Below are 14,737 nucleotides of genomic sequence, written 5' to 3'. Positions count from 1 at the left end.
AGCAAAAATGATCTCTTGTACAAGCAGGTGGGAACAATGGAAGGAGCGTACTCTGAGGAGATAAAGGCCAGTTTAGGAATGAACTCGATGAAGCTGTATGCATTAACTGGCTTTGGTGGTGGGATCATGAGAAGTTAATAGATGTGGATATGTTACCTAGGAGATTAGATTCTGCACTCGGTGTCTTCCTAGCTGGCTCTGGGAGAGATGAGGAGACAATCTTTTTTATTCTGTCCCACGTTTGACAAGGTGATTGTTCTTCCTGTAGTAGCAAATCTGGGAGCTTTGGCCGTATAAGTTACCTGAAGCGTACAAGAGATTCCTGGTTAGTGAGTCTAAACTGTCTTGCTCTTATCTTCTTGGTGACTTCTAGTTTTAGCCGTATTTTCGTGGACAACAGATTATGGTCACTGCCAAATTCCGCTCCAGGAAAGATCTTACAATCTAGAACAGATGTCTTCCGACATTCTCACCAAGATGAAATCGATCCGATTCCTGACTCTTATCACCAGGCGGTATCCAAGTGTACAGACGCCTTGGGTGATATTGGAAGCTGGTGTTGCAAGCTACCATGCCATTGCCAACACAAAACTCCAGTAGCTGTTTTCCTTGTTCATTCCTTTCACCTAGGCCATAACGACCAATTGCAGATCTGATGTCAGTGTCTCCAGTAGTGTCCCCAATCTTAGCATTGAAGTCACGTTGGTTTATTACTATTTCCCTATTTGCAAACAGATTGATGGTATGTTCTAATAGCTCATAGAACTCTTCTATTTCAGCATCTGATGTTATGGCTGTGGGAGCATAGACCTGAATAATATTAATCCTACAAAGGAAAGCATTCAGTTTGATGGTAATGATTCTATCACTGATGGGTTCATAGCCTAGGAGATTATTGTTCAGTTTTTCAGGAAGAACAATTGCAACACCATTTCGACTCATATACAGTATTCCTTCCATGAGTTACAAAATGTCCATGTTCTTTCCAATAAGTGTCACTAAGGCCAAGGATATCCACATCATGTGAACTCATTTCTCTTTCTATTATTGCAAGTTTCCCGGGCTGTAGGGCACCACGAACGTTCCATGTTGCAATCCTTCTAATAACTTTCATAGAGAATTTACTTTGACGGATTGAAATAGGGGCTTCTCTTTATCCTGTCTCCCCCGGAGATCCGACTAGGGGACTTACTCCGGAACATTTGGAATTAAGCAAAGCCATCGTGGGGTTGTCGAGGGAAAAGTACAGTGGTGGTTTCCCGTTAACTTCCACTGCCCCCAAATCCATTGGCTCACCTACCCAGTTTCCCGCTGGGGTTGGTTACCCAGCCTTCCACTGGGTTGCTTGGCTTAACAGGGGCACAGTGAGTAGGTTGAAAATTGGAGGATTGAGGTGAGAGAGGCTAAGAGAACTCTCTGGTTCTAATATAAGACTAGGAACTTTATGTTTTTACGTTAAAATCTCATAAAAACTGCAGTTGTTTTATTTGCGCATGTCGTATTTTAAAAGTTTGTATCGGGGCCGATGACCTTCGATGTTAGGCCCCTTAAAACAACAAGCATCATCATCATTTTAAAAGTTTGTATCATTTCCCACTCGTATTGACTTGTGCAGGAAGCGCACTTTCCAGTGAAGCTAAAGGTCATGAATAATCATAATTTCTGAAATTATATTTCTTCTTTTTCCAATTTGATTGTGATTAGTGAAGGCCATAATTGTATATAATGCATTTAAGAACGTTTGAGAATCGGTACTTACATTCGATTCCATATTCTTGAGTTCAACATAACCTTTAAAAGTCGATGTAGGCCTAATTTATGCTGTAGCGGTACAAGATTTCCAGAAACTAAGGTTTGGAACAGTATACCGGTGACCAAATTATAATGGCGCTTTTGTATCTAATATGCTTTATTTTATTAGATTAGAAAAATAAAAACTATTTGTGGTCAATTGTTGTTTGGCTTGGCGTTATTACATTTTTCGAAGAATTTGGCTGATCAAAGTTACTGAACTGAAAGAAGTTTTCATGGGAAACTAACAAAGTTTCCCCGGTAAAACTGATTATAAAGTATAGAGATTTTTACCTCACGTAGCTCTAATGTTTGAAGCCTGTACCGTGGTGTAACTTGCCTGCTTGTCGTGCTGAGGGCCCGGGTTGGATTCCTAGTCAAGTCAGGCATTTTTACCTGGATATAAGGGCTGATTCCAAGTCCACTCAGCCTACGTGATTACCTTTGAGGAGCTATCTAATAGTGAGATGGCAGCCCCGGTCTAGAGAGCCAGGAACAGCCAAGAGGATTCGTCACTGACCATGCGTCACATCGTAATCTCCAGGCTTTCGGGCTGAGCAGCGATCGCTTGGCAGGCAAAGACCCATTAGGGCTGTAGTTTGGTTTGGTTTGGTTTAGGAGTGTTTGTAAGATAATAATTATACTTATTTCATTTTTGGTGATGTGTAGTCAAATTGTTGATAGTTTTCATTCATTCCTGAATTTTCCATTTTCCCGCGTTTTACATTTTTTTTCATGGTCCCTCGAAAAACGGAGAATTGAGGTTTCATTGTATTGCACCCTTGCTTGCCGATTGTCAGCGATTGCCTCTGGCTGTTGTGGATGTACTCTCTTCTGGTCTAAGGGGTTCTGGTTTCTTCAGTCACTTGTCGACATACATAAAGTGGGAATCGCGTAAGTTATCACGATAGTCTCATTTCTATCTTGCACGGAAGTTTTAAAAGTTTGCCTGTATTGTCACCACTTTCGACCCTTTTGTCAGGCTGTGTTACATTGACAATTGTACACGCGTAATTGAAGTATAGTACTGTAATATAACTTAACCTCAATTTTATTGCATTTATTTGTTACCAACTCCATTATTAAAACGGGATTGTTTATACTGCATCATGCGGCAGTTTTATTTCTTGTTAAGCAATGCCCTGTTGTTTGTGTTCAGGTAAAATAATTTTGTTTCATTATGTGATCTGCGAGAGAAATTGCAGATTCAGATTTCACAGTCGATTAGAAATTGTGCAATTAGAAATCCAATTGTTAATTCGCAAGCACTTTGAATTAAAGTGGTTTTACTTTGTGTTAAATGTCAAAAACTACCAAAAGTAGATAATGTGTCTACCTTTAATCTAACAACTGGATTTTGGATCAATGCCACAATTTTTCAAATGGAAACTGGGCACTTGGCCATATGCAGCACACTCCTACATAATAGAAATAGTGCAATTACTGTAGTTGTGTTAGGTGGTTAAAATTCATGCAAAGATATCATCCATGAATCATTTCCATAAAATAATTTGCGTGGAGAAAATGTGGATAATCCAATGTACATAGAAAGCTATTTGCTAGCAATGTTAGCACGAATCACCTTAACGCAGTTCAAATCTTGGTCTTTGATCTCGACTCTCACACCCTCACAGAAGCCGACAGTGTCAATAGCAGGCAGCTGTTTAATCTAGAAACAGGGTATGTAACTTGACTACGGAAATACACTAAAAATTGTTAGTATTGCACTGACATACTAACAAAGTTGTCAGTTATCAACAAACTGTAAAATAAAACTTGAAAGTCACCATGAAAATAAGTTATTGTTGATTTAATCAAGACAAGCAGTATCCGCACTAAATCCATCAGGCCTACTGACTAATAAGAGGCTGTGTCAGTTTCTGCCTCTACACACTTACTATGAACTTTTTAAATCGGTCCATTGCTTTAATTACTGTATCATCAGCGTCACTAGCTCTGACAACAGAGTCCAGCACAGATAATGTGGCAAGAGCTTCTTTCCTTGGCAGCAGAATTAGTCTGTCTTCCTGTTCTTCATTTTCTGCAGCAGTATCTTTGGGTTTTAGCTGATCCTCAGGTTGATTCGAACCTGTTGCTGACATGCTCCTGTAAATCCAGTTTAACTATGGATATTTCCTTCAGTTTCTCCCATTCATCATAATCATCATCGTTACACTCATATCTTGTGTGTTTCCAGGGCTAAGGCCACGTTTTATAAAACAGCTCCTGATGACTAAAGAAAAATAGCATGCCATATGACAGCAATTCCACGAATAGCGAATTCCTTAAGTGTTCAGTTTTCTCTTTTTTGCTTTATCTACTTCTATAATTTTCAATGTTACGAGTAATTACTACGTTTACATGGGGATTGAAATCAATTTCATTTCACTTACCATAATGAACACGAACCTCTTTTACATGTAGTATTGAGTGTGCACCCAACCTTGTCCAGTTTCTCTACAGGGTCGGATATGAAGCGAGATGAATCTTCTGTGTATACAGATAAGAAAGGATTTCCACCTTATCAATACTGTTTATCGTTTAAAAAAAATTATCTTACAGTACCGGTTTCGACCTTATCTGGTCATCAGCAGCTGAACATAGTTTTGTACCTTAACATATATGTTAGGCAATAATTGACATTTCTCGTCTAAAGGGAGATGCTGTGAGGAAACATGTCTGAATGTGTCCAAATTGGGCATGCTAAATATAAACTGAATGTGTTATCATTCAGGGTTCGTGGGTATAAAACTGTCTTCTTTAAGACTTGGAATTTGACTATGCAACCTATTCTAATGCTTAAATCTAAGTCTTATGTACAAATACAATAAACACATTAAAATACACTGAATGCATTAAAATATATTAAAATAACATGTGTAAAAACACTTCATAGGTTTGTATATGCGTGTCTTGCGTATGTCTTCATTTGACTCCCGTGTTTGAGTTTTTCTCCATAGTTGTACATCAATTGGTGCTTGTGATCGTAGGTAATGATGTGGGTCTCTTACAATGTCCTGTTATTTGCTAAAAGATGTCTTCATGTGTACATATAATAAAACACTTCCGTTGTTAACAAGATCCGGTTATGTTGATAGAGGTAGGTATGTGCAGCTCTGCTGTAAGTGGAGTCTTGTTCTTTAAGTTAAAAGCAGATGATGTGGTCCTGGTCATTCATGAGTTGTTTAATATTAATTTATGGTGGAAGCTCCTTCCTCATCTGTACCTGTGTGCTGGTGTTATAGTTATCTGTAAAAGATAAAATAAAGTGTAAGTAATGAATTGTAAATTGAAGGAATGCATGAGGGTGTGTGTTGATGTGAATGTGTACTTACTATTGTTATTGTGGCTGAGGTGCGTTCGATCTGAGAGCTTGCCTTGTACTACTTCGTGTTCGCCGTAGGCTTGTGTCTGCTGTTGTGAGGGGAGTGAGCAGAGGGGTAGGGAGAGTTGCTGTTGTGGGGGTAGGGGTGGAGCTGGGAGTGTCGTTCTATAGTTCTATGGCACGTGCTATGTTCTTTCAAACGTGAACACTGTTAAGTCTAATATGAAAATATTTTTATTTCTAGGGGGCAGATTGGAATAAATATTAATTTATAGAAAGAGGAATTGTAAGCCTCCATGGTTCAGGCGGCAGCACGCCTCTCACCGCTGGGTTCCGTAGTTCAAATCCCGGTCACTCCATCTGAGATTTGTGCTGGACAAAGCAGAGGCGGGACAGGTTTTTCTCTGGGTACTCTGGTTTTCACTGTCGTTTTACATTCCAGCAGCACACTCCAATATAATTTCATCTGTCAGTCATTAATCATTGCTCCAGAAAAGTGCGACAGGCTACGACAGCTGGCACGATTCCTATCCTCGCTGCTAGATGGGAGCTTCATTCATTCCATTCCTGACCCGGTCAGATGACTGGAAACATTTTGTGGGTTTTTTCACTGTGTGCCTTGGAAGAATACTGTCTTTTGGCTGTTCCATTTTTTATTTTTGTTCATGGAATATTTCTTAAGATTTTTCGCAGAAGGAACCACACCTGATTTTTCTGGATGTACGTTTAGATAAAGAAATGATTCCTTGGTCAAGAGGCTAGACATAGCCAGTCATATTTGAAAGCAGATCCATTATTTAAAGTGAGCTTGTGTTTATGTGCAGCACACCAGTCTAATTGACGAAGAATGTTTCCGTATTGGCAGGCCATTTTCCTTTCCAAACTGATCAGCCAGTCCTTACATAATCCAGGCATTTTTTGATGTCTTGCAAGTGCACAGAAAATGCTGAGTTTTTAAAACACCACAGATTTTCAAATTTTCTAATCATGAGAAGAGTTGATTTTTCACTTCCATCAGTAGGACAGTAATCCTATTTTTATACAACTTCCCATCATGACACTTACGCCTTCTGAAAGCAAAAGCCGTAGGTTCTACATCGAAGAATAATGCAGTTTCATCCTCACTAAAATTGCCCTTCAGCGTATACAAGTATACAGTGTATGCTGCATTTTCTTGCCAATGCTTGACATGTTACGTCACTCTTTGAAACTCTGTGACCATCCATTTGAACACTGCTATTCTAGCTCTAGCCTCAGTGCCACCTCATTTACTTTACCTTTTAAAGCTATACCGTTGGGTGTAATGTTACTTCAGACAAACCTAAACCAGTCCAACGGTTCATCCTCCAAATCCAAATGCATAGCAAATCAAATCCTCATTCATTTATCTGAATACTGTCCTTGCACAGTTTGTGCTTCAGTATTCTCTCAATGTTTTAAATACTGTGTTTACTCGTGTATTAGACACCCTCGCATATTAGGACACACACGCCCCCCGGCGATTTGAGACAATATATTTTTTTTTTAATGTTGCATGAAAGACCCCAACGTAGTTCGTCAGAGGAGGACAACGATCCTGCTTCATTGCAGCACTGATGACATCGCACAAATTTGTGAATAGTTTTGCCCGTACAATCCATGCAATGAAAACATGTCATAGTCGTGCAGTAAATCTGCGTTTCGTAGTTTAGAAATGTCCGCCTCAATAGTGTACGTCTACTGCAGCTCTGATGACGTTGCACAAATAGGTGAATCGTTTCGTGTCTGACCCGTGCATTGCAAGCATGCATCAGTCATGTCTGCCAGCGTAATGGTTAGCACAATTAGCTGCCATTCTCGGGAGTCTTGAGATGATTCCCGGTACCGTACTGCCAGAGATTTACAAATGGCAGGAAGGTTGATGTGTGGTATTTTTTTTTTTTTTGCTAGTTGTTTTACGTCGCACCGACACAGATAGGTCTTCACAATTAAGTATTTATTTATTTTCCACCTAGTCGATACAATGATTGTTTAAGGCAATTTTTAATGGTCAAAAGTGGTACATGCTTTAGCATTACTTTGTCAATTTTATATATTTTTCATCTAAACAGTGTTATGTGGCTGAAGATGTTGATAATATACGAAACATGTACCACTTTTGACCATTAAAAATTGCCTTAAGCAATCATTGTATCGACTAGGTGGAAAATAAATAAATACTTAATTGTGAATCTATTGAAGTGCGATACGGACCATGAAGCTGATTTTATGTAACAGATAGGTCTTACGGCGACGATGGGACAGGAAAGGGCTAGGAGTGGTAAGGAAGCGGCCGTGGCCTTAATTAAGGTACACACCGGGCGAGTTGACTGTGCGCGTAGAGGCGCGCAGCTGTGAGCTTGCATCCGGGAGATAGTAGGTTCGAATCCCACTATCGGCAGCCCTGAAGATGGTTTTCCGTGGTTTCCCATTTTCACACCAGGCAAATGCTGGGGCTGTACCTCAAATAAGGCCACGGCCGCTTCCTTCCAACTCCTAGGCCATTTCTATCCCATCGTCACCATAAGACCTATCTGTGTCGGTGCGACGTAAAAACCCTAGCAAAAAAAATTCAGGTACAGCCCCAGCATTTGCCTGGTGTGAAAATGGGAAACCACGGAAAACCATTTTCAGGGCTGCCGACAGTGGGGTTCGAACCTACTATCTCCCGAATACTGGATACTGGCCGCACTTAAGCGACTGCAGCTATCGAGCTTGGTTGCGGTAAAAATGGTACATGTAATAACCCTCCATGAAGGGGGGGGGGGGTGTCTAAAAAGAGCTGCACCACCTCAGGATGAGGAAATGAGTTTACTGTAGTTAAGCAATCTTCACGGTTATTGCTAATAATATAGCAGGCAGGATCATTAACAAAGTGATCGTTTAATATCTCATAACTCAGGCCAGTTTTATTTTTTGGATAGAAGTAAGTTTAAAACTTCATAAAAACCATCCAATCATAACTTTTGTTTTACTCGCCAGTGTACCTAACAAATAACAATAATAATATTCATTTTATTTTCCCAATTTTAACGGTTTTCGGAGGCACCAAACAAAACATATTAGAGTAGGCATTAATAAAGAATGGACAATGAACGTAAGAAATTAAACATTACGATAATAAAACACATTATCACCACACCTGTAGATATCCATAAATGTGACAAACTTTCCTGTTATTAATTTTTATTCTCTCTGTCATGGAACGTTTGGCACTATCTGGGCAATACCATACCTAACCTAAACAATGCTGTCTCTCTTATCTCATTTACAGCTGTTTAGGTAAATCTCTATGTGATAAATGTAGAGAACAAGCATGAAATATACTTAAAAATAAGGGTCTGGGTTTCAACAGCCATGGTTATCAAAAGAATGCTTCCAGTCACTATGTATTACATTCAGAAGTACAACTTGTAACATATGCTACTTTATCAGCTGGTGGCTTGGCACGCTTTCTACAGCACAGCTTTATTCGGAATGAGTAGCTTGTGCTACTCATACACCAACTGGGAATATCAGAGACCATCTCCAGAAACCATTTGGAAATAGATTCACACTGTTTGGACTCTGTAGTCGGAAATGAAACTATTTTTAAAAGGTTCAAAAAGACAGGACCTTGAATGCTCTCAACTGCGGTGCATTTCTGACATAATGGCAGTGAAGATGACGTCACTTGGAATGACGATATACCAGTAGCAGGGAAGTTGGTGGCGCAAGACAATAATTCAAATGAAAGCAGTGATCAAATTTACTCATATTTACTGTTTGGTAGGCCTGCTGTTCAACTGATAGACAAATGACTGGCCATTAAGTTATTTTGTATCAATATTGCATAATATAATATGATACCCTTATCCCTTTTCTCTACGTGGTAGAGTATGAGGTGAGACGAATCTTCATAGCAAATATTTACGACTATATGCCCTTCCTGACTTCATCCTCATCAGAGGAATTAATGAGATGAAATGAATGACATGATATGAGTAACTGAAACTGACTATTTACTTTATATGTAAGTGGAAAATCATGTTCGCCCTTTATAGTCTTTTTACATTTAGAAATACTGCCTTCCAACGAAAATAGCCAGTATAACTCAAATACATTCGTAAGTTTGTTAAAGAATGGCATAGAATATTTACATGTACAATTTATAGTTCTTCATAGCCTAGAATTCAAGTATTCACTGCCCAAAATTTGAGATTATCGCATTTTGGACCCCCCCCCCCCCCAACTTACTTTTTTGGCTGTAAAAGTGGGGGGAAATAGGGGGGGGGGGTATACGCAAGAAATATGGTATGTCAGAATGTGGAGAGTGAAGTGCTAAATTCCTTAGCAATTTCTGTTTTTCTCTTTTTTCCCCTTACCTACTTCTCTTAATTTTTAGTTTTTCGCTGAGTGTCTTCGGCGAAAAATGTCTTTTGGTCATTTTAAACACAAAATTATACAATAAAAAGAAAAAGAAAGATTAGTTGACACAGAACTTAAAATTTCTACAGTATCTTGTCTCAAAAGTTTTCCTTTTAAAGTTTGAACAGAACAATGAATCGGTGCGTATTTGCTTGGCACAACTTCCATTTCTGTAACGTGCCATATAGAACAAGCATACACAAACTTCAGTCGTAGGTTACTTTCGCTCGCTTTTCGGAAGCTGCCTCCAGTCAGTAGAACAACATTTTGGACTGGAGCGGCCGATTACAGTACGGTATTGATGGCAACGATGACTGAAACAAAAGAAACCCTTGCCTGTGATGCTGACATCAAACCATTCGCGTCAGCAGTAAAAGATGTGGAGGTCTATAATACAACAATTATTACGCGAGAATATAGTAGTTTATCGACAGTGTTGAATTTAAAAACAATTTCCACTTACAGGACCTACTCGGTACTTTGAATTAAGCAGTTCAGATTACATGTAGAAACATACCTTGCATCCCAAGAATTTCTGGTCTCTAATGACTTTCTTAATATCATTCATTTTTATTATTCTTTGTTTTCTAAAGTTAATTTTTGACCGTTAAAATCTTACCTGTACTGTATCACTTGTTGATGTTTTCAGCCCAAGACAATGGCTGTGTAGCCTATGTGTTACGCACAGGATTCAATACATCCCAAGGCAAACTGCTGAGGACCATTCTATTTGGGGTAAAGCGTGTGACTGCAAACAACTTGGAAACCTTTGGATTCATAATGTTCTTGCTGGTATTTGCAATTGCTGCTGCTAGTTACGTGTGGATCAAGGGTAAGTTAACTCATTGTTTTATGAATTTAGGCAGACTAGTGAACCTGTGTGAAAACTCTCGCATGTGGAAACCCAACACCCCTTTCTCCCACTTATGTATGAAAGGTAAAAGATGTTACCGAAACATGTTTATTTGTAGAAAAATTACATAAACTTGCTTTCAATTTACGTACTGAATATAAATGAAATGCAATACAATTGATATTTAACAAAAATGTATTTTTCACAAAAAATATTTACATTATTTTGATTTGGCATATGGCTTTTAGTGCAGGGAGTGTCCGAGGACAAGTTCGGCTCGCCAGGTGCGGGTCTTTTGATTTGACACCCGTAGGCGACCTGCTTGTCATGATGAGGATGAAATGATGATACATACACCCAGCCCCCGTGGCAGCGGAATTAACCAATGATGGTTAAAATTCCCGACCCGCCTGGGAATCGAACCCAGGACCCCTGTGACCAAAGGCCAGCCTGCTAACCATTCAGCCGTGGAGTCGGACATTTACATTATAATTTACTTAAAACAATTTTTTACAAAAATTTATTCAATACTATTTACAAAAGTTCTTCTGAAAACTTCTTTAGAACACTTCCTTTAAGACAACTTCGCGAGTAATGATACAGTATTCCTTGAGAGTTTGTTTTTCATTTTCCTTGGTAAAATATAAAATATTGGAGGGGAAAAAAAAAACTTTTACTGTAGAGAAAGTTACACATGGGATTGGGCAATTACAATCTTGCTCTCTGCAATGTTCGACCTTGTGATTTATTAATGGTCATAGCATAGGCAAATTTAATGGGATGAAAATCATACCAATAATGAACAATGATGAGCAAATTTGGTATTGACAAATCAATGATAACCTATAGTTCCATGGCAAGCAATAGACAGCAGAGGAAGTAACACTTGCACAACTTTACATTTTCCATGGCAAAGATGGTGCTAACTTCAGCGAAAATGAGATGCGTTTTGAACAAATCAATATTTATAAAGTGAAAATGCAATTTGTCACTGTTCCAGGAAATTCTCTTTCTTTTGACACCTCATTTGTTACGATTGGTTAGTTGAGAGCTGCAAAATGGTTGTGTGTCATAGAAATTTTATATACGTTAAAATGATAGATGATTTAGACTTCAGTAACGTGTGAAAAAGAGTCAATCTACATTTATTTTTGTTTCAGGTTCAGAAGATCCAACCCGCAATCGTTACAAGCTCTTCTTGGAATGTGCACTTATCCTGACATCCGTTGTTCCTCCAGAACTCCCAATAGAGCTGTCTCTTGCCGTGAATACTTCATTGTTATCACTTTCCAAACTAGGTATAATTGTTTTATTCCTCTAGTACATAGGACTGTTGAATATATCATTCTATAACCATTCTTAACTTAGTCATGCACATGTCTGTGATGCTAACCTGAATGTGATGGTTGTTGTTGTTGTTGTTGTTGTTGTTGTTGTTGTTGTTTTAGATAGCATATCTTGGGTATACTCATGTTTGTTTCAACTCTGATGCCTTTTTATTGTGAGTAGTAGTTTATGAAGGAGGTCTCTCATGTTAACTTGTCATAGCTTTCAAACTTTCGTCTCTCAGGACTTTTTGAGAGGACAGGGATCTTGTTTCTTGCCTTAAATGAGACTATTTCACCTTAAAATTAAGACTGTTAAGTGTTAGTCTGTCAAAAACTTCCCTGAGAGTCATTTTAGTTAATTGTTTAATGGTGGCGAGATCTCTTGTTTTACATGCTACGCAGGCATCCATACTAGATTCTCGCAACTGACAACTGATGGGTCTTCTATGGCTATGGCTGCATTTTAAAAGAATGCCAACGGTTCACCTAGTGTGTTTTTCATATAATTTGTATTTCAGTTGCATTATTTTGGATTATTTAGAAGATTACTATTGGATATTTTAATCGAGTGTGTTATGAATGACCACTACAGCAATATTTAAGTTTTTGATATTTTGTTTGCAAATGCATGGCAACCATTTGTTGAGTTAGTACATGTGATTATGTGACTCAAGGTTAATCTTTTACAGGTTAACTATATAAAAATAGATAAGTTATTAGTTAACTGCTGTTCATGTTCATCTTCATATGCGGTATTCAAGCAATACATAGGTAGACTGCTTTACTGACAATGTAAGGAATTCATAAGAACTTAGTATAAACTTATAAAGAAGATTCAGTAGTATGGTAGGCTACATAACCTGTATATATAAACCTACAACTGCATAGGCCTATGCGATATACGAGCTACATTTGCGAGATTTACTTTCTTCACCCTTAGCGCCCTCAGTCTTCAAGGAGTTGTAAGATTTTTTTTTTTTACCCTCTCGCCGCTCTTATCCTTCAAGGAGGTGTAAGATTTTGAGACCGAGCTCGATAGCTGCAGTCGCTTAAGTGCGGCCAGTATCCAGTATTCGGGAGACAGTAGGTTCGAACCCCACTGTCGGCATGCCTGAAAATGGTTTTCCGTGGTTTCCCATTTTCACACCCGGCAAATGCTGGGGCTGTACCTTAAGGCCACGGCCGCTTCCTTCCCACTCCTAGCCCTTTCCTATCCCATCGTCGCCATAAGACCTATCTGTGTCGGTGCGACGTAAGGCAACTAGCAAAAAAAAAAAAAAAAAAAAAAATTGAGAAGTTGTAAAAAAAATTTACCCTCTCCTTATTTTTCAAGGAATTATAAGATACGTGTTTTTTTACCTCCACCTCAATCTCGCTCATTATTTGAAGAGTTTTAGGATTTTTTTACTTGACCCTCTTGCCACCCTCATTCTTCGAGGAGGTGTACAGTAGAACCTCGATTATACGTTCCCGGAAACTACATTTTCCCATATTATTCACCCAAATTACGTGGCCCCGTGAGCATCCTAATTAAATCACATGGTAAAAATACTGCATTATCCGTTCCTCGAAGAAACAATTTCCCGGATCAAGGGTAGGTTCCTTCAAGAATACGCATTTAATGTTAGGACCACCATAACATGAAAAAGAAATCACAAAATAACAAATAGTTTGCACAGAGGTATTTACTGATATCCTGGGCACTACATACAGTACATATTAGCAAAACACAACTTAAATGGTAAAACACTAGAAATTATATAAAATGTAAAATATAAGAAATGCGCGCTCTTGAAGGCATATGCCTGTAAGAGTGCGCAATAGGTCCTCTGTGAGTGTGCATTTAACAGGAGTCACATTTGAACATGCCAGCACCCTTATAGCTAGAACAGGCATCATGCCACCACTGTTTACAGTCTTTACATTGAATCCAATCTTCAGTTGAAGGTTCTTCATACTTTTCAACACATCCTGGGTAGAAGATACTGTCCTCAATTGGTGTGCATCTTGTGGAAGCTGTAGCATCAAAAAGCCTTTTCTTTTCTGTAGGCTTGCAGGATTTCTGTCCTCCTTTCTCACTCGCTTTTGACGTGGAAGCCATTAATAATTTTTAAATGAAGATCCCGTCATAACTTCAGACTTTTTACCTTTCCTCTCTCGCTTCTCTTCGTGAGTTGCTTTTGGAAGAGGGAGGAGAGTTGAAGGTGACACTTTCCTTATCTTCATTTGAGAAAACATCTGGGTTGTATAGATAAATCCCCATAGCCTTGAAAGAATTACTTGCTTTTACAAGTGTTGCCACTCTTTCATAGACAGAATGGAAAAGAGAGGAAAGATCCTTCAGAGTGATTGCTCTTCCAGGGTGATTGAACATCCACTTGTCACATTCAGTTGAAAAAGCTGATTTTAAGGGTCCAAAAAATCCTTTGTCAAGGGGTTGCAGCGTGTGACTAGCATGTGGAGGAAGTGTGAGTAATGTATTGAACTTGTCCCTACAGAAAATAACTGCATCCAAACTACAGTGCGAGATGTAGTTGTCCATAATAAGCAGAACAGGATCTTCTTCACTTGGTTTAACAAACTCTTTGAAGTGTTTCAACCGGTCGAGAAAGAGTTCTTTATTCATGTAGCCCAAGTCTGACATAAGTGGCAGGGTCCCTTCTATGGCGTCTTGGTACAATTGAACATTCATTCTCTTTAAGGGGAAGATGATGGCAGGAGGAATGAAAATAACAGTGGGCGAAAAGCAACACACAACTGTCACCGTTTGACCCCTTTCAGCTGAAACAACCTTTGCAACATGCCGCTTTCCTTTTGGTGAAAGAACTTTTGGAATGCGGTTAGGGACAGTGGAAATGGCACTCTCGTCCATGTTGAATGTTCTGTAGGGAGGGAAATGTTTCTCTTCTGTTAAAATTAGTAAAAATTCTCCAGCATTGGACTTTATTGAACCCTATGGCTCTACCTAGACTGCACTTCTCAGGAGCGCGAAGTGTGAGGTGGTTTCGCTTGCAA

General features: G+C 38.9%; 1 protein-coding gene across 1 annotated transcript in view; it reads left to right on the top strand.

Moving 5' to 3' along the window:
• LOC136871743 (endoplasmic reticulum transmembrane helix translocase) overlaps window positions 1-14,737 on the top strand; it is a 211,353-nt gene that overhangs the window by 94,156 nt on the left and 102,460 nt on the right. Inside the window, exons 7-8 of the mRNA XM_067145292.2 lie at window positions 10,191-10,373; window positions 11,555-11,692. Coding sequence (XP_067001393.2) covers window positions 10,191-10,373; window positions 11,555-11,692 — 321 coding nt within the window. The remainder of the gene's footprint in view (window positions 1-10,190; window positions 10,374-11,554; window positions 11,693-14,737) is intronic.

The sequence above is a fragment of the Anabrus simplex genome, chromosome 4 (assembly GCF_040414725.1).
Source record: "Anabrus simplex isolate iqAnaSimp1 chromosome 4, ASM4041472v1, whole genome shotgun sequence".
Lineage (NCBI taxonomy): Eukaryota > Metazoa > Arthropoda > Insecta > Orthoptera > Tettigoniidae > Anabrus > Anabrus simplex.
Note: the sequence above shows the minus strand (reverse complement) of the source record. Positions and strands in the feature narration are given on the sequence as shown.